Genomic DNA, 24100 nt, shown 5'->3' with positions numbered 1-24100 from the left:
GAGTGGCGCCAGCAGTAATGCCGACAGTAGTTGTAGTTGTGGTGAGGATGGAGCTGAGCTGGAAGGCAAAGCTTTCAATTTACCGGTCAATCTACGTTCCAACCCTCCTTCCAGCCCGCTGCATGGGCATCCGATCAGGATGCTTCCTGGGCGTCTTCCTTTGGAGTTTTTCCTGGCACGTCTAACTGGTAGGAGACCCCAGGGTAGACCCACAACACGCTGGAGAGATTATATATTTCATCTGGCTTGGGAATGCCTCCTCCAGGAGGAGCTGGAAAACGTTGCTCAAAAGAGGGACATCTAGACTAGCATGCTTAGCCTGCCTGCTGTGGGATGTTCTGATTCTGACTTAGGCAGTAGAGGCTGAAATTTTAGTTATATTTTTGTTGTAAAACTCAAATAATTAATAAGACTGGTTATATTTAAGCAATAATATATGGTATGAATGTAGGCCACTGTGTCAGTATAGCACTGTCTGTTATTATGTTACTAATTTATTAATAGAACATTCTGCACTGACATAAACAAAGACATAGGCTTTTGGTTTGGTTTGATGAATCTGTTTTGGTTTTCTGCCAAATGAAAATCTATCTACTCACTACAGCTCCATACACACTGCTTCAACATGTGGAGAAATCCAAAGCTTGACAGGCCTGCCATGCCTAGTTAGGATTGCTTAGCTATGACTAGACCATAGCTGTTCAAAGGAAGGTGTTTAGCGAACAATAAATAGAAAGCCAAAGTAATGACGTCACGTCAGGACTAACCTCCGTTCCACTAGCTCTGTAACTCAGTACAATTTCTCATTCAGCATTTCTTTCATTAGTCTTTCTGAAAAAGTGAAGTGGGGGTGTGGGGTTTCCTCTCTATATTCTAAGACAAATCTGTATCCACTATATCAGTTGATATTAGAAATTGACACCTTTGTGATTTTAACAAAGTTAAACAGCTCCCATGAAAATGTACCGGTGCAGCAGCGCAGATACTTGCATCATTGTTTCGTCCACATCAGTAAAAGTCACTTTGGTACTCTATTATTTCCCCTCCCTTGTTACTCTGTGTCCTAAGATTTTAACCAGTCTCTGTGCTATGCTGTATGTAGGCTGTAATTGTGTGTATAATGCATGTGTAGAAGAGGCTGTTTGTGTATTTCCAGTGGTTTCTCAACAGCAGTAGTGAACACATGCCACGACTCAGAGCACTTCATCTCTACAAGCCTCCAGCGAAACACCAGTGTCTGACACTGAGACTCACAGAATCATCACAGACACGCAGACAATTATCACATCTGCTCTTTTGCCTTGATTTTTCTCTTTAACTTTCTTTTGTTCATCTGTATTTTCTCTTTTCTCCTTCTTCCGTCTCTTCTGTCTTCCTCCTCTCTTTTCATTCCTCTCTGCCGCCACAGGATACAAGTGTTGACCTGAGACTGTAGACTGCTCTGATATTTGCCAGCGTGTGTCCTGTGGGTTTACTCATTTGAAGCTTATAAATGTGCAACCAAAGGACACCCTTGAGCTGAGTGTACAAAGGTGTTTACCTAGGTAGAGTGCAGCGGGGGGGAGGGGGCTGCTGCTAGGCTAAATAAATGATAGAATCAGAGGTTTCAGCTGTGGGGACACGCTGAAAATGAATGACAACTTGATCACAAGGATGCAGAGGAGGTCAGAGCTTTAGCCTCCTACAGTAAGTAGTATGTCTGCAGAATACAGCAGTTTAACTAGTATCAGTTCTTTAATGTTATCTTTGCTGAATAGCTTTTGTGCCTAGACTGAACTGAATATTCCTCAATCTGTCCTTGTTTAGGTAGGAATATAAAATAAGACCATGGGACACTTAAGTACATTTTCCATAGAAACCAAGGATAATAAAAACAATCAAAAAACACATTTATGCTTATGTGAAATCAAATTTAGAGGAACTGAGCTTCCCATATACGAATAGTGTTTTAATAAACTATAATAATTAAACTGCATTATATCTATTAAATTGTGGAAGATAAGGTGGTGGTAAAATGGGCCCTAATTCCATATAATATATACAAAAACTTAATAACAAAAGAAATATCAGATTGCTTCTTAAATTGTTATTATGTAAGGACAGAAGTAGTCAATCAGCATGTTTAGGTCCAGGTTGTGGTCAGGAGACAGACACAGGCTCTACATGCTTAACGTGACAAAAACAGTACAGTCAGTGAAGCTAACAGAAACACCTCTTTATAATGCAGTACAGCTCGACAGCACCACAAACTACATCCTCCTAAATGAACAGAATGTTGTATCAACACCTCTCTAACAGAGTTTCAACAAACACTGAGCATTATAACCTTCATGAAGGTAGGATGTATTGCAGGACTGTTGTATTAGACTTCATTAGTTTCAGCTAGGTGTACCTAATAAACTAGAAACTAAAAATGCCTGTCCCAACAAGTCCTCCAAGTTAAACAACAAAATATGTATTTCGTCTATGCCCTCTAGAAAGACACAAGCTATTCCTGATCTGACGCCCCTGTTGGCAGGATGACATCATTTGTCTGCGCCCCCAACAAACGTTACAAATCACTGTTGAAAAAGACCTTTGTTTTATAATGCAACAACATTCTAAGGTTGGGTTAGGATTAGGCAGAAAAACAACTGATTTGGAAGAATCGTGGTTAATGTTACGGGACCTTTGTCGTCAGGGTTACAATAAAGACGTGGTTAAGGTTAGGGAACGGCCGCGGCCATTTGTCGATTGGAAACAGGAAACGAGCCTGACTTCCTCCGTTGCTCCCCTCATAGTTCAACGTAAACATATGTTGTGTTTGGGCATTTGCGGAAAAGACTGACTCTGGTGTTTTTCTCGGGAGGAAAGTCTCACATTCCACATTTATTCGCTGAAAAGCCAAACATCCAGGTTTAGCACCAGCACCTAAAAGCAGGGTGTTAGAAGATTGTCAAACCTCCGCACACACATAACCCAGTCCACATGTCAGGTGATTCTGACACGCAGATATGACAATCTGAAAATAAGTAACAATATATGAAAGAAAGAAAGAAAATATTATTAGTCTTTCATTTGAATTCTATGTTTTTGGTTGTATTAGGGTAGTGTGTGCAAATCTTCTAGCATTAATCAAAATATCTTTATTTGTATTTAATCCATTGGATTAGCCAAAAACAGTCTGTTTGGTTATTTTATCTAGAGATAAGTATCTCAACTGAATTTCTACAAAATGTACTATATCACAATATATATGGATATGCCATATATATTGTGATATATATCCCAGAGGATTTCACCCACCCCTAGTAGATTAACATGAGCACTGAATTAAAAAGGCTTTTAAACTGTGTCAATATAAGGTTCATATTAACATCTACTAGCCAATCAGAGGTATCTTCAAAAGTATCCTCCATGGTCATTTATAATTTTATAAAATGTAATAAATACGTACATCAGTCACACCCTTGCATCTCTGAACACCTTTTGGAGCTGATAGAAATCTTTATGACCCAAACTGACAATATAAATGATATCATATTAAACTGATGTACTGTACATTAAATTATGTCATAGGGTTTCACTGAACAGCTATAATCAATGCTTTCTGGAAAGTTTATCGTTTTATGTTTATACTACTACAGTGTTCTTCATACCAGAACTCTCTCCATGCTATTCTGTAGATAAGGCCATGTTGAGATGTAATGTCGGGGCATCAGGGGACACGGGTCCAGCCACCTGGGAGACGAGGCCACTTCCCCCTGGACTGATAAACTGCACCTTAACCGAGATCATTATCCAACATGTTGTTATCTTAATGGGCCAGGGATAGGGTGTCAGAGCGACGGCCCCGCCATCTTAGGCCTTCTCATTTACAGATTAAAAAACGAAAGTGCCGCCCATTAATTATTTAGTTACAATCCAACCCCTTGTCCACCTGGCCTCCTCCTCTTTCTCCCTCCCTCCCTCCCTCCCTCCCTCCCTCTCTCTCTCTCTCTCTGTTCCTGCCATCGACTGGCTGTCCGGCTCTTTGGACTCGGCCGCGGCGTTTTGTGTTGCCTGAGCATTCAGTACAGCCAAGGGGAGAGAGGCAGAGCGCGCGGATTAGCTTTCGCTCTTAATCGTGTCAACATCTTATCACTGCTGTGGAAAGTGGAGAGGACACTGGAGACCCTGGGGGGTTCCAGAAAAATGAGGAGAGGTAGAGTGGAGAGTAGGAAGGGGGGGAGGGTGATATTTATCCAGTTTATCCAGTCCAGGCTATTACTTACACCTGCAGTTCACTGGAAAGACACGACCGAGTTCAGGAAGGGGACTGGGCTGGCAGAACGAGTATGGGCGAAAAGACAAGTTAGAGAGGGAGGACGATGAGTAAAGCAGGTTTCCTAAAATGTTCCTGTCCCATTTTAGGAAATGAAACAGGAAGAAGTCTATTTTCTTTCGTTGTTGTGTTTAAATAATTTTTAAAAGGCCTGAAACACCTAAAATAACCCAGTAATTCACAGCAAAAAAGGCAAAGATGTGAGTAAGGTCATCATTTTGTGTGGCAGAAATGTGTTTTTCTGCTTTTCTACCCTGTTAATAATCTCGTGACCCCGCTGATTAAATTTACGACCCTTTATGTAGCGACCCCCCCCCCGTTATTGTATAGTATTTTTATTTATCACTATTATAATAATGTCGAGATTCATTGATGTTATTATAAGGTCAAATAAAAACACTGCACTTGCAAAAGGACTCAAAGAATAAAAAAAACGTAGTGATGTTAATGTAAAACAAATTAAATGGCCACTGTGGCCAAATGGCAAGTGCCGGATAATAACAATTTCAATTTCCCTTTACTTTCAAGATTCTCTTGAGTCAGTTGCATTAGGACATCATCATTAGGTGAGCAGACTGACAGCGAGTGGAATGGGACCATAAAAAGGGAAACAACAAACATGTCTGCTGGTGAGGTACATTGTGCTTACTTCTTGTTTAACTTTAGAGATAAAACCATTGAAATGTAAATTTGTGACAGGCTGAAACTTGTGTAACAGTAGCACAAGTAGCCTCAGACTCAGAGTCAGCAAACTGACTCTATGGAAAGTTGGCTAACATTACAGCACAGAACATAAGTGGTGTAGCAGCAAACCCTCTGAGTTTTTTTAATTGATCAAGGGTGTGTTTTGTTTTTTTTTGCTTATGAATCAACTTTTCATTCATAGCAGGAAGATTGTGCTATTTTTTTCTTTCCAAAAGAGCAATAGTTTCACTTTAATTGAGGGACTGCATGCTCACAAACTTTATCAAGTTATCAAATATTAAATGTTTTCAAAGTCTGTCGGATTAACTATAAAATGCAATAATTATAAAGCTTTTCTCAGCCCAAAGTCAACAATTTTTAGATAAAATTCCATACACAACTCTTTCCAGAGAACACAGGACTGAGTATCTGTGCCAAGTGGGTTTTGTCGAAGCTAAAAGTTGACATTTTGGAAACACAAAGGGGTGATGTTGTGGTTCACCTGCTGTATTAACTGAAGAAACAGAACAGCAAGGCAAAAAGGAACCCGGACTGCACAAAGACCTGCATTGTTACTCTGGCAAATGTGAAACCTCAACAGATAAGGCACAAACAGAACAGCAGTCAACAGCTACAACACAGAAAACAAGAGACAGCTCTCTCAGACCCCCACTCTTCTCTTCTGTTCCTCCTCCTCTCTACATCACCCCCCTGAAATCCAATCAGTGCTTATCTATCCATCTGAGAACCTAAAGTGCACAGATGGACCAGGAGATACAGTAGAGATTGAAAGGCGAACAAGGGGAAAGTAGAAAGCAGAGGGCAAAAAAAGAGGAAGAGAACAAGAGGAAGAAAAAGAAGAGATCAGTGAGAGTGAGAGGTCTGAACAGAGGAGCTGTGTGACTCACCCAACCTGCTCTGAATAGCTGCAGAGACAGAGAACTGGAGACCGAGCTAGAGGCATAAAAAGACAACGGAGGATAGAATGAGGAGGTTTCAGATCACCCAGCCCTCCACAGACGCCCCACTGTGGCCCTATTCTTCAGGTTGCCGCTCGCTATTCAGCGCTCGTCTTTCGGGCCTCGGACCTGCTAGGGGCCCACATAGTGATCAGAAGCCATCTTTAAGCTCTCTCGTTGTCTGATGGGAGGCCTCCATTCTGCTCACTTACACATTAACACACACCACACAGAGTCAGACCTGTTGCTGACCTGTCCCATCCAGCACAGCAAGGTCTGGACACACAGTAACAGCAGTGTGTCACAGTAGTGTGTTTCCACAGTAAGGACATATAGCTTGGCCTAACTACTTCAAGGGGTTACATTTAGGATTTGGTTGGGGTAAAGGTTTGAAAATTCTGTCATTTTTGCTCAGCCCAAAGTCAGTACAAGCTACATTGAAGTTTGTACTATCACCAAACACATAGTGAATGAGCTACACAGTTAGCTAGCTAACAGTTTTTCCAAATCAGATTTTTTTTTTTTTTACAGATTTGGGTAAGGGCCGATACCCCAGCACTTATAAAAGCAAAATTTCAAACTAATAAACTCAACAAATCAAATAAACAAATTTTAATAGAATCACCAAATTCAAGCCATGTAGCTTGCAGGCACTGTCAAGTACTTTTACAAATCAAGCCTAGCCTATTAAAAAATACAGAACCAAAAGAGTCGTCACGAGTCGGTTCGCTAGTGGCAGGTGAACGAAACAATCTTTTCATCATCAAGTCTGCTGCAACTATATTCTCTACCACCCCACCTTGTCCTCCTCCTGTGTTGTCTATTTCCCTGTCCTCCTCCTGTGTTGTCTACTTCCCTGTCCTCCTCCTGTGTTGTCTACCTCCCTGTCCTCCTCCTGTGTTGTCTACTTCCCTGTCCTCCTCTTGTGTTGTCTACTTCCCTGTTCTCCTCCTGTGTTGTCTACTTCCCTGTCCTCCTCCTGTGTTGTCTACTTCCCTGTCCTCCTCTTGTGTTGTCTACTTCCCTGTTCTCCTCCTGTGTTGTCTACTTCCCTGTCCTCCTCCTGTGTTGTCTACTTCCCTGTCCTCCTCTTGTGTTGTCTACTTCCCTGTTCTCCTCCTGTGTTGTCTACTTCCCTGTTCTCCTCCTGTGTTGTCTACTTCCCTGTTCTCCTCCTGTGTTGTCTACTTCCCTGTCCTCCTCCTGTGTTGTCTACTTCCCTGTTCTCCTCCTGTGTTGTCTACTTCCCTGTTCTCCTCCTGTGTTGTCTACTTCCCTGTTCTCCTCCTGTGTTGTCTACTTCCCTGTCCTCCTCCTGTGTTGTCGTGAAGTTTCAGAGCGACAGAGACACCGAGCGTCCCCGTAACCATAGTAACTCACTCTCACTTCTGCCTGTGTGCGCACGGCGTGAGAGGAGAGGGAGCGACGCTGTGCTGCTGCTAGAGGAGCCGCTGACTGAGATTCCCCTAAGTAACATGCATGGGAATAAATTAGCCTGAAATATAGTAGATTTGTGTAGGCTATATTTCTAACTTTCCCCCTCATGGTCTGAATAACTCACTAGATTTGTCGCTAGTCGCAAAACTGTGTGTGGAGGTTTGGACATTGCTAACGTTTCTGCTGAGCTTCTGGATGGCTGTTTGAATGAGAGCAAGAGGGGAGGGGAAGTTAGAAGGGGGACTGGGAGCTTGAGCGGGTGCTGTTTCTGCGTGGTCCTAGTGCATGCAGTTTCTCCTGTTTTGATATAACGTTTTCAAGTTTCAAGTTTTTGGACTGTAAAAAGTGGAGGGGTCCAATACTGCCTTCTGAAAAAGTGCAGGGGACATGCCCCCTGGCTATAGCAGCATTTATAACAGCAAAAATTGAAATGAAAGTCAGTTCATTTCAATGGAATTGCCACGATCAGAGGGTTAGCTTGCAGGCGTAAAGTAAATTTGCTGGCGTTCAAAGTTTAGCTTTGGTAAAGCAAAACATCTTGACAGTGCCATCCTTTGAACGGAGAGAACTGTACAAAATGGAGGAAGCCATTATAGCACCATAAGAACTGTGCTCTGCCGGGGTAAAAACGGCTCCACAAAAGGGATGCTGCGCGGTTTGCAGTCTTTCGTGTGCCGGCAGTGAATAGAGCAAATACATCCCCTTGAATAAACTGTGTTAACTCGCAATCTAGTTTACAACCATGAGCAGAAGTACACACTACTGTACTGTACTGTACTGTCACCAAGTTTCGAGCCCACCTATTTTTGAGGAAGTGAGTGAATTCTTCCGTGCCATTTTATGGTGTGACTGCTCACATACATATATATATAAATACAGATATATCTAATGAAGACCTGAGTGCAGGTAAAAAATAATCAAATGACTGTAGCCTGGAAACACTGACTGCACAGCTGTACCTCCAGCTGATAACGTTTTTGGGATGACCATTCCAACCACGGACGTTGGGGCCCCTACTGGACCCCGAAATCCAAGCAGATAAAGGGTTGGAGACTGGGTGGATCAGCCAAGGAATACTTCCATCAGTTCCAGTTACTCCCAGCACCACCTGTCACCTTTTTACTTGAGGCCTATATCTATAGAATATCTATATAGTTAGTGACATCTCTCGACAGTATATGTATCCATATCCCCATTACGACTCCACCAGATTCGGCACCTGGTTTTAACTGAGCTCTAATCCTCACAGTGGTTCAGCGGAGTCTGTGCCTAATCCCTCTTATTCACACTTCATTAGGAAGGAAAACATGGAGAGGGCATTAACATCCAGCTCCAAGCAAGAGTTAAAAGATAAGGAGAGATTTGATGTAATATGTATCACTGTATTTTACAAGCAAGCTTTTCCACACAGTTTTAAGGTCCTGATCCTGAAATTATATTTAAGAAATCAAATGAACCAAGACAAATGCTGTTTGCACTGTAATATCAGCTAACACCACAGCTTGACAGGATTTCACATTTTGTCTCACGATGCATATCTGAAGTGTCAAGGTGGTTGCCTCCTCTGTTTTGGTAACAGGTAAGGTTAGTGCAGTCAGACAACAAAGGTCTTGTTTTAATTTTAGTTGTGATTAGCCAGCAAAGCAGCTGTAATCCTGGGTTGTTAGGAAGTACTTTTTTTGGTTATATTTGTTTCTGATTTGGCTCCACTCGTAACCCCCTTTCCTGTTGCTTCGCCTCACTTCTCTAAATTGTGTTATTTTGTATCTAAGTTTGTAAATCTAAATCATCTGCTTCTAAACAACAAATGGCGTTAACTACCTGATTACCCTGGCATTATGTTGCTTTCCTTTCTCCTAATTCTTACTGGATTGCAACATACTTGCAGTAACTTGTTCTACTACTTGGGATGTTCCTGATTTAAAATACTGTATCAGAAAATCAAGTCGTTTATACCATTATTTTTTCTTCCAGTCTTTAATCATTTTTGCTTACAATGCAATCATTTACCAAAAGAAACTGTACTAAAAAAATATGTTGGTCGTTTAATGCCCTTTTTAAAGCCTTAACAACCACAACGACTTTGTCAGTAAGGTTGAGAAGAAACTACTAGTTAAATATTTAAAGGAATAGATCGAGATTTTGAAAAATGCGCTTATTAACTTTCTTTCTGAGAATTAAATGAGTAGATTGATACAACGCTTATGTCTGTGTGTTAAGAACGGAGCTGGAGTCAGGAAGTGGTTAGCCTAGCTTAGCATACGCTGAGGAGAAAGAGTTCTAGCAGAATTTGAAGGTGTAGTTACCCTTTAATATCGACCTTCTAAATCTAAGGTTTTGGTGGGCATTTGAACCTGAACAGGTTTTGACTGACAGGGGTGACGCAGTGAGGAAAGATATTGCTCTCAACACTGATGTTCCTGTAAGGGTAGTTTCAGAATTGTATTTGGGTTTGAGGTAGAAAATAATAATGATGCATCTTTTCCACATTTTACCAAAATCTAACAAGTAAAACAAGCAAATGTGTTTATAATAAAAACTCCACAGGGTACCTTTTAATGACAAACTTACACATAAAACCAAACGACTAAAGGACCATCATTCACAGCTAGGAAACTTGTTTGAGCAGGCGAGTGCTAATTCTCCTGACAAACAGTAGAAAGGATTCAAACTGCAAATCACCCTCCACAGCAGTATGTGAAACTTCCCATACTGTTACTTTGCTTCACACAACCTGAGCTCTGTCCAAACACAGGTACACTCCAGGAAATACACACAACACACACACAAAAATCAAGTCGCTCCTTTTAACTGGCCGTCTGCTGATGACTGAAAAAGACACGAGGCGGTATCAGCAGTTGAACAGCAGATTGCACTGCAGGGAGAGGAGAAAGATGTTGTGGCATAACAATCATATCTATTTCCCGTCACACCTCTGCGGCGTTGACCCTCTTTGTTTGATTTTTCTCTGTCTATTAGTGCTTGGGCTTCTTTTATGTTGTACAACGTTGACAAATCACATTATGGAGTGTGTGTTAGCTCCGGGGGGAGCTGTATAGATTATGGTGACAGGCTGAACATAGGCAGAGAAAGGGCCCGGCAGATCCATGTCCTATTTTCGCTCTCTATCTCTGCAGTAAACTGTCAACTCAACTGGGCTCTTCATCATCGCCGTCCTGCAACAGCAGCGGACAGCGGGGAGTAAATAAAGATATGAAAAGCACATGGGAGGAGGAGGCTTATGAGATTTGAGTAGGGTGCTGCTGGGCCAAGTGTATGTAGGAAGGAGTGTAGTGGGAAATAAACAGGAAGGATAACTATGAGCGACCAACATACGGCAAACAACCAGAGAAAGAGAAACAATTCGATTTTTTCTGTTAATAAAAACAGAATGTGCATTTTCCTACTGATTAAACCTATATATATATATATATATATATATATATATATATATATATATATATACTATTTGTATTAAACCCAGGGCCAGATACAGAAAACTAAAGCAAATACTGTATGTGGTGCAGATCCCAAAACCAGAGTATCCACGGAAGCAGAAATATGCATATGCAATCTTGTTACCAGATTTATTGACTCCTGCATAATGCATTGTTACACCAAAGAGGTTTTATTTTTAGTCCTGTTTTTGTGTTTGTCTGTTAGTCAGCAGGATATCTCAAAACCAGTGTGCAAAATACCCGATTGTAGAGGGGGGTTCAGGCGGGGGTGGGGTTCACGCTGTGCGCAGTGCTTCCACAACAGAAGACCTACATCAACAACACATTAACGCCACACAAACTCAAACACCAGAACCTACCCGTTATCCACAATAAACCAATTCCAGACCTGACCTGTCAGTATAGGACTCGTGACCTGACCTGTGGCCAGTTTCACAAAGACAGACTTTGACTACTGTATGGATTATCAAACTAAAAGTCAGATTTCAGAGAGACGTCTGAGTTCATCCAATGCACAAAGCTGTCTCCTTCTTGACTATCTTAAGTAGGACCACTTTGCCATGAATTCTGGGTAAATTAAGACCTTTCTCAAACAAAAAAAAACATGGCAGAGGCTCAGCTTCATTCACTCCAGCAGAAAATGTTTGTTTTCTGGAAGGAGGACATTTTACCGGGTGGATTCAGCAAAGAGCGTGGTAACACTTTATTTGGATAGTCCGCCTACAGACAGTTTATATATATTTGTAACATTTCAACTGTTTCGCTTTGTCTGTCGATGTTTAACAGATTATCAATAGAGTATATGTGACAATTCATCAACGTACCCTAACCAAGATATTTTTTTGGGCCCAAATCTAACCAAATCTTAACCACAGTGGTGTAATATCAGAAAACGGTTTTATTTGTGAAACAGTTGAATCTCAACTAATAAGCTGCTGAAATGTTACAAATACTCTATAAACTATCTGTTGGAAGACTATCCAAATAAAGTGTTACACAGTGTGGTAACAATACAAAAAACTTCCAGTATCAAATGCATATTTCCAACAGGTTACTGTGCTCTCTAAAAACTCTTTCCCTTCTCATGAAACGCTCCACAGCGTTGTTAGAAAACACTAAATTATGAGCCATGGGTTGCTGTTTTGTCACTGACTGTTACCATGGAAACATGACTCTTAGTTCAGAGTTAGCCCGAGGGTGAGGTGCCTAACTTTTTAGGCTTAAAATAAGTCAGTCTTTATTGTTGTGAAACTGTCGAACTTGCATTAGACTAACACTGCAGACCAGTCTAAAACATCTTTGTGAAACAGGCTTCTGACTTGACACGTAATCAAATAGGCTCAGAGCTGCTTCTGGGTAGTACAGGCAAAAGGCCTTTGCAATGAAATAAACGATAAAAATTAGAGACCAAAATAAATACACAGTGATATTTACAAATTGTGGAGGCAAAAGCACCCTCCATGTTTTCAATAGGTTGTGTTCACTTGCATCATCATGCAGGATCATACTCACACCTCTCTAACATTGTGCTTACCACACCGGGATTTAACGGTAAATTACCATCTGTGCTTTCCTCACAAAAGAGAGCTATTCCAAAAGATTCCAACTTTATATTGTGAATCATTTGCAGAACAGCGGCCAACTAGCAAATCTCCAAACCAAACAAGTTAGTTTGTTTCAGAACTTTTTCTGTTGGATAAAGTTTCAAAGAGCAGAGTCTTTTCCACCAAATTCAACTGTAAAACCATTTGTTAAAAATGGTCAATTCCTTGACTTAAAGGTGGTGTATGTGATTCTGGAGAAATCCAATACCATAACAAATACCATGATATAGAGCGAACAGCAACACAGCAAGTAATGTAACTAACGTCAGCTAGGTTGTGGGTTAGCTTAGCTAGGTTGTGGGTTAGCAGACTGTCGCTACAGCTGCTGCTGTGAAGCTAACAGCCAGAGAGGACGAGACGGTTTCCCAGAGCCAGCACAGCAGCTCCAGACAGCGATACTCACAACTCTCCTGCTACTGTAGCTAACATCACAACAGCAGCATGTCTGGGCAAACTAGAAAGTAAGCTGAATGTCCGTGGGCAAGTCATGGGCGCTTTTATCTAAAGTGACTTACAATAAGTGGTTTCAACCATGTGGATACAAGCCAAAAATTGCAAGAATCATGCAAGCACATCAACCTCATCAAATACGCTGAAATGCTTCAAGCGCTACATGTGTTTTCTGAGAATAATGAAACATTCTATCAAAAGAATTCTTTGTTAAGAAATCAGATTCGTAGATGAATTTAGGTGAGTTTATTGATGCATTCCATCCCTGCCCGTGGGTTTGAGGTGGAAAAACAGAAAGCAGAGAAGGCTGGTGGTTCAGATAGAGGAGTGTTTTCTTTCCAATGTGAGCATTCTGAATTGTGTTTTATTCAAAGAGGTTATGGTCTCCCGCTTGTCAAACCAGTTCCATCAAACTAATCCCGCTGCGTCAACGCCTCAAGACCAAACAAGTAAAAGAGAGAGGGGGAGGACTGTTCCCAGCTCAAAGTTTTGTCTTCGTCCCTAAAGGCCTGTCAGCGCTGACGACATGCGTACAGATTCAAGCCGTCTTTCTTTTATGGACATTTCAGGGCTTATGCAAAACAATGTCATTTTTTAAACTGTTATGCATCCATTCTATCCCCTAACCTCTAGTGATAGTTAGTCATACAGATAGTTCTGGTTTAATTTGTCAAGGTTTTAACATATCTGCCTCTGACATTTCTATCTTCACCTCAATACAATGGAGGTGAGCATTAAAAAATGACATATAAGCACTTTTCAGACATCCCGAATGCGTCGGACACAAGCCCCTTCGCTCACCAGTGAACCTCCTGATAAATGTTCTCATCAGTTTCATCATTTACAGTGCACAAGCTCATAATTACAAGATGTTAATGCTGGGACTAATTTCTATTTGCTCACATGGAGTGTATAAAGTGTTTTGCTGGATATTCATAATTTTATCAAGTTGTAAAAAAAAAAAAAAAAAACAGTTCTCTCTCTCTGACATAAGAAGAATCTCCTCAACTACTTAAAATGTGCCCATTCACAGTGTTTTGCAATTCATTCAACTGATTTTATTTTCAGTGAGATTATAATTAAGTGATCAATTTATGACAGTGCTCTTAAGAAGTTGAACAAAACACATGTTTAAAGCTGCCTTAATTGATTTTTTTTGTTTGTTTGTCTGTTTTGGCCACTTGGGACAGCAGGACAAGACATATTACCTGCTTGTGAAGTTAGCAACTTGTTGGCAAACAGTTGCCTAATTACACATCCAGAAGTTACCGAGCAACAATATCATTCATTTGGAGTCGTATTTCTGTCCACTTGATGAATGTAAGTCCAGTATCCGCTCTCCTTTAGCTCTGTTGTTGGTCTCCAAAATATCTCTCTCTTTAGCTCCACTACATTTAAGCTCCACTGTGTTCACCAGCTAGTTGCTGACTTTGTCTGTCAGCTGTTTGGTGCTGGGCAGGAAATGTGCAGTGGGTTTATCGGAGCTGCTGCTGCTGCTGGAAACATGGTTGATGAGAGTGGTGAGACTCAACCAAAACAGTAAAGTTGTGGGTAGTAAAACCAAAACAATGAGCTGAAAGAGGCAATAAAACTCTGTGGAACTGAGGGGAACAGTAGAGTCAGGTGCTGATTCTCTGTGGGCTCATCACAACAACTGAACATCACTGTTAAACCCACTATTACTTCTCTTACACTTTTATATAACCTTGCTGCTGTGACCGCTACATCAACCTGACGACATTCAGTTCAGACTTGTGCCATGCTTAAAGTGTTTCTAGGTCCGACCTACTCAGATTAGCATTGTTATTTTTATTCAGATGTGACTTTTATTCAGATGGAAGACCAACATGTCAAATTGCCAGCACATTTAAGGAACAAAGTCCTTTTCAACAGCCCTTACTGTGTTTTCAGAACAACTTTCTGACGAAGAAATGAAATGAAATCTGTCGGCAGTGTGTTCTGTGGACAGGGATACTGTTACTGGAAAGAGTTGAATTGCTGAATTAGATGATTTTTTTGTAATTTGTCTGCAGCAGCCCTTAAGTTTCCTCTTCAGTGAGAACTCTGGTGCACTTGATTAGTAGTGAAACATTAACTGCAGGAAGTTGTGCCAAAATACAAGGATTAACAGGTAGACAGATATCTGATAGCCAGCAGTTACTCATGCTTGGAAAGCCAAATGTCTAGAATGTTACTTATACTGAACTTTTTCGTCATGTGTTTGTCACTGGATGAACAGCAGAGGAAGTCCGTTACATCATGTTCAGATAAAGTTACAGGAACTCGAATCAGATTCTTTCTGGCATCTTTAAGAAGGTGCCATACCTGGGACATTTTGTGGAGTTTTCATGTGTCCAGGAAGTGCAGGGGTGACTGAATGTCAAGGCTGCCTTGACTTTGGAGGATTTTTTGACTTTGGGTCATCTGTTGCATATGCATGTGCTTCTGGAGGCCCATATGCCTGCACTCTGTTTTAACAATTCAAATCAGCTCTGTCCACACGGCAAATCTGCTGAGGCCGGGCAACACACTAACTCAGTCAGGCTAGAACCAAACACTGCTGTGTGCCACTACTAACTACAGCATTAATGCTGTTTTCCTGTTGCTGTTTGTGCATTTCGATCAAATTAATAATCGATTCATTGTTTAAGTCCTTTATCATCTAAAAATACCAAACATTCTCTGGTTCCAGCTTCTCAAATGTGAAGTTTTGCTGTTTTCTCTGTTTTAGGGATTATTCCGTTATTTGGAAGAAAAAAAAAACATTAATCAAATAAACATTTGGTCTAAAACATATAATAAATGATACATAATGAAAAACAAAATAAAAAGACTGGCTTGCCTGTCAGCCAAGCAGATAACACTAATGGAATGGAAAGAAATATACTGTAAATGTAACTGTTTTAACATTCAGAACTGGTTAAAGAACTTGTTGATAATGGAAAGGACTGTATCAGCCCTACGTGACTGATAATGGATGTGAATGACCCTGGGACTTCATAAGGTCCTACTCAGAAAACAGCCTGTATTCGTAGTGCTGCGTGATTTGTGTTTGAAAAACAAAACAACAACTACAAAAAAGAAAATCATGAAAAATGCTCATCACGATTTCCCAGAGCGCACCTTCAAATGTCTTGTTTTGTTGGACCAACAGTCCAAAGCCCAAAGACATTCAGTTTACTGTCACTGAAAACCAAGTAAAGTAGGGGATATTAACACGTGAGAAGCTGGAACCAGGGAATTTTTGTCATTTGTCTGCTTGAAAAATTACTTTAACCATGAGTTGCAGTCCTAGCTTTTTCACTCCAACAGTCAATCAGTCAATGGACATCACCACTCTATAACAGAAGGAAAACTATATGGACATTTTTACATGACAATGAGCCAGCGTGAATACCAGAACCCTGAAACTGATGCAGCTAAATGAAATTCAGCCATCATGGTAAATGGTAAATGGACTGTACTTGTAAAGCGCCTCTCTAGTCTTCCGACCACTCAAAGTGCTTCATTCATTTTATTATTCATACCTGTGCTTTTCCTACTGTGACATAAAATGTCTTCTGTGAAAAGGCTTCGGGCTATGTCCGAACTCATTCCCTGGGCGATTTCCATACTACAATTCATGCTTCCTCTGGCCCGTGACCTGGAAATTGTTAGAGGTCCGCCGTCATCGAGGATGTTCCAATCCCATAAATGCGTCTCGGAGGAGATGAGGAGAGAGGAGGCTCCTGGAGGAGCTTAGAGCAAGGATCCACAGGTGTGTGTGGAAGGAACAATATTTGTGATACTGTAGATTAATTACCTGTGGAAACAGGAATAGCAACACCAACGGTGGCCCTCTTTCTATTCATGTTTATGCATAAAATAACAAAATGTCATGTGTGTAGAATCTGAATTGTGAAAAGATTGGAAACATTCTTTGCAACTTTCTTTATTTCTTTCTTCATTTGCCCAAAGGCTTTCCCTTTCTTCCTCTTTTCTAAAGTTCAGCTGCAAGCACGTCTTCTAAAATTACACTGGAAAGGATGAGGATGTCCCCGAATACAGTTCCTCCATCCTCGCGTCTCTGCCTCGTATCCCGGCTGGAAGGAGCTAAGACGTCAGTCAGGGAACTCAAAAGCCAAGTCAGCTGAAGGGAAAGCACCCCCTATCAACTGTGCATTGCACTATTTTTACTGTCCACCGTTTCATTTCAGTGTCTGAATTGTGAAATGTGTGCTCTGTATAGTGCCACCAAAATTACCACAATGGAACCAAAGAGTGTATGGCATGTACCCGCCTTTCTGCTAACAGTCCCGCATTTTACAGTTATCAGTGATGACGCAAAAATTATGATGACCGAAATTTCAATATACTGCTCACTACAGAGTAAACTACTGAGTGTTAAACAGCGAGTAGTGAGTGACTGAACAAGGGAGTGATTTCAGACACAGCCCTGTTCTACAAACTCAACTAAAGAAATATGAGTTTGTACTGCATCTTAACTACTTCACTTATTTGTCCAATGTAGTACAAATATTCATCAGAATTAATACAACACAATTCAGTATTCACTGAAATAAATAAGTCAGTTTATGTTGAATGATGTGATTTCTAGTGAGTAGGGAAATTTAAAATAAACTGATGTTAGTAAAATAGTTTTTCTAACTGTCGCATGTCTTCGGATATTACTGATATCGTCTGGTGGCTGTATATAAAAAAATATTTATTGATATAAACCTGGATTACTGCCATTTCTGGGAAAACCTCAAAACTCTGCATTAGTCTTAAATTCACATTAACGATTAGATGTTTCTGTGAGTGCTGAGAAAATTAACAAATGTTTGGACACTCATTACTAAAACAGTTATTTACAGAGCTGGGACTGGCCGTCAGTGCACGCGCATTGACCTAGCCTACAAAGCACACACTCTGTCTGTCTGTCTTTGAGTCTATTTGCGGCTCTAATTGGCACATTCACTGGCCACTAAAAGGTTCTTCTTGTTGGCTAAAAGCCTACAGCTGTACAGCATGCTTGGCTGCATCTATCCAAAAGAAGGGGCTTGCCCCTCGCACCGCAGACAACAGCGCCTTCGCTATGGAGACAGAAATACAACACAGGAAAAAAAAAAAAAAAAAACTATAATCCGCTGCTTAATCCTCTTGAGTCAAGATGTTACAAAAATCAAGGCCATTCTGCCATGAATTGAACTATTTTTACATCAGCGCTCTGCAGCGTGAGCGGATGAAACTCTGCCATATTGTCTGTATTCTCAGAAGCACTCTGACAGTGATTTCACTTTATTCACTGTCTGCATCTGTCATTAGGGAAGCACGAGCTGCACTCAGGATGCTCAGTCCCAAGCCATGTGATCCAGTGATGTGATGATTCTCCACGTATCTGTCAGTGTGTATGTGCCTAAACTAAGCTGTTGTGTACACACTGCACTATTTAATTCATGAACAGCGCAGATTAATTCCATAATTTTTTTTTAGTGGGTTTCCCTTAAACGAAGGCCAGCGCGGCGAGGTCAGAGGTCATGACAGGCGTTTACGACGAGGCTGATATTGGCACATAAACGGCATGGGAGTCCGCGGAGAACTTCGTTTGACCCAGAGCCTAGTGAGTGAGCTGATCACCACCTCCCTCTGGGCCAAAAACTCCAAAGGATTCCTAGCATACCACTGCCTCAATTACAGAGGCAGGAAGGAGAGAGGACATCACAACACAGTCTGGCAGCATGGGAGAAAATGGCATCGCCTGGGAAGGGATTATACAGGCTGTCTGCATGGAATACGTGTGTAATTCTCTAGAGGGTATTACTGTAATCCTTTACGTTTCCCACTAAGTAATGTAAAGCTTTACTTTTTAACTTTCAGCTGTTTTACATGTAACATGTTACAGAATTATTTAATTATGCTTTTAAATGTACAGTTTACTTAGCAGCCTGACTGGCCCATTGAATGTTTTTTATATATATATATATATATATATATATATATCTATGTGCAAGCGGGCGTGAACTGTTGCCTAGCAACAGCTGCTGTAAGTGGGAGAAGACAGACAAGTGCTGGCAGGGCAGATGAATTTCTAAAAGTAGAACATTTGAGAATGGCAGGCTGAGACTGAGAGGAGGTACTGTCCTGTCTTAAAGAAACAGTTAACCCAAATTACAACAAAAACACATTTTCTCACTTAGCTCTACTTTTTAGTCCTGCAGGTTAGTTTTGGTATTTGATAGTTTGGTACTATTTTTGTCTAGGTTTTCTGCAGCTACCCCAGTACAACTGAGGTAAATGGAATTAAGTTGGTGGTGCTCAAGGCATTTAAAAACCTGCTCAAATAAAATCAAACATATCTGGATGACTAATTACCCCCAGAGGTATGTGAGAAAATATGTTTTTTTTTTTGTGACCCTTCACTAAAGAACTGAGACTATTTTTCACTAACATGTCCAGACATGTCTGTTCCATTTTGTTACATGCTCTTATTCAGTTTTGATGTTAATTCAAATAAATGTAAAACTATTCGTGTCATTAATAACAGAATAGCCAAACTGATACTGGAGTTTGAGGCCACTACCAATATCAATATTTGAGACTCACATAATGATTTATCAGCCAATAATTTTTTAATATAAATAAGTAACATAAACAAGCATTTTAAAAAGGATCCCTTAAATTGAAAATGTGACATTGACAGTTGAAAAATAAACTTGTCAGATTGTTTGACAACATTTGACAAAACAACCCAAACTCAAGGTCCACGTACTAGCTTTTTCTTTAACTGTACTACATGGTCATCGTCGTCATGAAATGGATGTGTTCAATAGGAGTTCAGTAGGTGTTGTGAGTTCCTCCATAGCACCTTTTAGGACCTCTTGTCCATGCTGACTCAAAAGTTAAGCACAGAAGTTCATTGTTGCACTTGGAAATAGTAGTTTGACAAAACAATTCTAACTCACGGTACACTTGAAAAAGCTTGGAAAGCTTCAAAAAAGCTAGCCTCAAGTTGGGATTGTTTGTTTTGTCAAAGTACTATTTCCAAGGTCAACAATGAAACCAATAATGAAATGAAAACCACGTATGAATGGGCTCGTTTCACTGAGCCACTAGACTATCTAAAGGCTAAATGTGTGAAAATGCCCTTTTCTCAGCGTCACAGAGAGAAAACACAGCATGTCACTTATGCCAGGTTCAGACTGCACGATATTTTTGTCTGTTAAAATGGTCGCCGTGTCAGATTAGGCAAACATAGAGTCATAAATTCTTGCCGTGACTTGGCCAAGAGACATCGGTCACCCGACCAATCATAGCTCTGTAATGACGTGCATGATGTCATTGGGAAGGAGGTGCTACAGACCGACTTCCGGGAACAAGAACGTAAACGAACAATGCCGTCCGAAGCGGTGTGTATAACACCGGCTGTCTTGTGTTTGGAAAAAGCCTAGAAAAAGAAAGAAAAAGCGACTGTGACCATTCCTCTGCTTCACAGTTCCACCTAGCAGCACTAACAACATCATTCCTCTTTCACCTCACCATGTTTACAGTAGTGAGCGGAAGAGCGCTCTGTGCTCCTATCGGTCAGTGTCATGGAACCTGTCATGGAATTTGTCGTGGAAGGCAAAAAAAATTTTGTCGGGAAGTGGTGAGGCGTCCCAGATACAGCGTCAGTTGTCGTCCACTATGATACACTAAGTGGGATAACACGATCAATTGTCGCGCCCATTTCCGTTCCTGACGCCCTACCTCTGTCGGGTCGGGCTATTATTGGGTTGATATCGCTTAGTCTGATCCCTGTTCTAGTCTGAGGAGGTACAGAAGTCCTACCTTGCAGCCCTCACAAGCACTGACACCATAGTGGTATCCAGAGGACTTGTCCTGGCAGACGAAGCAGGGCTTGTAGACTCTGGGAGGGGGTGGCGGGGACGGCGGGCTGGGGACGAGCTCCTCAGAACTGGTGCTCTGCGTTTCAATGGCTGCAAGGAATGCAAACAAGAGAAGAAAGAAGATGAAGAGGCTTGTTTATAAAATGACTGAATGATTCATGTAGACATCCGGAACTAGAAAAGGACATTTACATTTAAAACCAGGAAACAAGACATGATTGAAAACTGCCTCTTATACATAGTTGTTACTAATGAGAAGGTGCTCCCAACTACCACAGATACACCCTCTTGTCCCGGTTCAAGCGGTCTGATTAATGTGAAACTAAATGTAAATGTAGTCTCATATTTGCAGTCTAATGGAAGTGTACAAGTGCCGTTGTCAAAGGGGGAAAGGAAATTCTCTGTAAATCTTGGCAATACTAGTAATAATAGCAGTTCAGAAAACCTTCCTTTGGTCTTAGAGGGTTGAGTCATCCAAATCTTTTAGCCATGCTATCGGTTCTAGGGATGGTAATGGTCGGTAGATTGCTCAGTCAGTCGGTTGGCAGGTCCACCAGTTTGGTCGAGGGGGAAATCTAAGCAAATATTGGATGGATTGCCATGACATTTGATAATTCATGTTTCCCCCAGGATCAATTGTAATAACTTTAGTGGTCCTCTGAATTGTTTTTGATGTCATTATCAGGTTACAATTTTAACTTTGTCCAATACTTGGTTTGGTTTATGACCAAATACCTACAAAACTAATGATATTTAAACCTGTTTTGATAATTTGCGAAAGTTAGCATGCTAACACTAAACTAAGATGGTGAACTTGGTAAACGTTACCTGCTAAACTTGTTTGCATTGCCATTGAGCGCATATGTTAGCATGCTGACGTTAGCATTTAGCTCAAAGCACAGCTGTACAGCCGCACAGAGCCGCTGGTGTGGCTTTTTCTATCTCTTTATCTTAAGGTGCCCTTTTTTCCAAATTTTCTTGTAAATGAACCAAAGTTTACATTCAGCGTTTCTCATCAAAACCTGTTGTGTGTACCTGTTGAATGCACTTCCTTCCTCATATTTGCAAAGCCAGTTTAATTGTTTACATCCATGTTTGCTTGCTAGCAATGATCCACTTCACTGTCTTTTTTTGGCACATTGCTATGCCTCTTACCGCCACCACCGGTCGATCAGTGGAGTGGCATGAAACCTGTTGGAGGACTGTGTGTAAATGTGCTACTAGTGTCGAAAAGTGTGCAGTATCTCTACAATCCGCCTTAAAGCAGGTAGGAGACAGCAAACAGAAGTGTTTAGGGGAGATGTGCTCGTACTTTGCAGATACAAAAGCACTAACAGTACTTCAAGAATCATAACACACTTAGCACCTTCAAATGAAAATGTACAAGACTTTGAATCTATGCAGAGACCAAACTGCTGTCCACATGCACACAACCTGTCTGCACAGAAAATGGAGAACAGTCTCTCCAGCATCTCTGCTGATTAGATTACTTTCTTCTGTACTTCTTCAGAGTAAACTCAATTACTGATGGTAAAGGACACGCTCTTATAATTACTGGACCCTCGTCCTTGCATGGAATTCCCTGGCGGTTTAAACTACTCTTCCGCTACAGTCACCCTGTGTGACTTTTCGAGAATGTAAAACTTGCAGCTTTGCATTCGGCAACTTCAGTGGCTCGTGAACTTAAAAATTGTCTGCGGCACATACAGGCCTGCATGTGAGGGTAAATGTTACCTCTGTAATAAGGGATGAGAAGGTAAGATGACCACCGAGGTTAATTAGAATGAGATGATTTATACTCTCACTATCTATTGATTCTCTCTCTTATCTGGGTTTGAGGAACAGTTTGAGCAGCAAGGAGAAGTCTGTGACTCGTTATGAAACAGTGACAGCATCAACTGCTTAAAAGTTCTGCAGAATCTTTAAGTAGACTTGCATAAAGCTGACATAATGGTGCTGCATTAGGATTTAGAAAAAGTTTGCTGGTCTGAATTTCAAGTGGTATTCATCTGAGAGTAAACAACTTCAGTAGGGGAAGTCAGCCATATTATTTCTCCATTCTTTAAACAACTGCAGTGCAACCTGGTTTCATTGATGAGGACGGACAGACAGACATTTGTTTTCACTGAAGTGAGGTCGTTTCATTGCTCCAAATGGTTTCCCTTTGTTGCTGGTAGAGAGCATTCAGAAGCAGCTTTCACATAAAGCAGATGCACGGTGAGAGACCATACTGGAGGCAAGCCAGTGGTCTGACACACAAGGCCATCTGATAGGGGAAAAAGGGGGAAAATAGATGCTATTACATTTTGTGCATCTGTGCACGCATATAACTAATACGCTGTACAAGTGCAAGTACAAGTTGGACTTTTGGTACTGATACCAAAACACAACATTTTTTCAAAGCCTAACTTTAAGGAACAGAAACATGCTTTTCTATAATATTTGTTCAAAAGGTGTCTCATATCTACATAAACTCCAGATGCAATTTCATAGACTTTTCTTTACACTTCACCACATATACTGTATGTGTCCCTGTCGGCTAAATCGCAAATCTGATTGCAATGTGTCTTAGTTTTCCTGGGCTGCATCATTCCTACTCCAGGTGGGCTGTGCTAATGCACCTGAAGCTGTCACAATGTCAGAGGAAGAGTAGCTGGAACAGTTTGGCATCTTAGTTTCAACAGTAACAGTATAGCTAGCGAGCTAACAGCTATCTATCAGCTAACACAAACACATGGCTGACTTGCACGGATGGACTAGCAAAAACAAAAGTTTTGTTCGTCTTCATGGGCTTTCATAAATAATAACATGACTAATTTCAGTGTAACACCATCATGTTAGTGAGTATTTCTACAGATCACTTAACTTTGCTGGCAGTTGAAGTAAAGATTACGTATACATCTTGGAGAGACGTGTGCTTAACACCCGGCTAGAATGCATCTCAAACCACCTTTGAGCATTCGGTTTTCAGTCCGTCTCTAATCCTTCTTGTTTGCACTTACACTCTGCTTTTTTGATTTTGAATAGCTATCCAATCCACCTGTGACTATAAATTAATGGATAAGAGTGAATGGGATATAAAATTGGCAAATTATGATGATTTAAATCACAAACTATCTGCTAAAAGAATAAGTAAACTAGACTATAAATCTGAGCCAGACATTCAGTGCTTTTGCTACTTGACACTTTCCAATACTTGATGCTATCGTGGACAATACCCAGCCCTAGTTAGAAGCCCTATTGATTGGGACATTGTTTAAGAGATGTACCTGTCCTAAATCCAAAGCTCAATTTACAAAAATGTAAAAGAGAGAAAAAGCTTCAAATCCTCTCATTG

The 24100-nt window shown here is 40.9% G+C and overlaps 1 protein-coding gene across 6 annotated transcripts in view; it reads right to left on the bottom strand.

Annotated features, from left to right (window-relative positions):
- The window catches only part of LOC122864108 (retinoic acid receptor beta-like), a 202477-nt gene that overhangs the window by 50354 nt on the left and 128023 nt on the right, over positions 1-24100 (bottom strand). For all 6 annotated transcript variants that reach the window (XM_044171207.1, XM_044171206.1, XM_044171209.1 and 3 more), the window contains one exon: positions 20705-20853. In XM_044171207.1, coding sequence (XP_044027142.1) covers positions 20705-20853 — 149 coding nt within the window. The remainder of the gene's footprint in view (positions 1-20704; positions 20854-24100) is intronic.

Source organism: Siniperca chuatsi, linkage group LG17, assembly GCF_020085105.1.
Source record: "Siniperca chuatsi isolate FFG_IHB_CAS linkage group LG17, ASM2008510v1, whole genome shotgun sequence".
In the NCBI taxonomy this organism is placed as follows: Eukaryota; Metazoa; Chordata; class Actinopteri; order Centrarchiformes; family Sinipercidae; genus Siniperca; species Siniperca chuatsi.
This window is presented reverse-complemented; position numbering and strand designations above follow the sequence as displayed.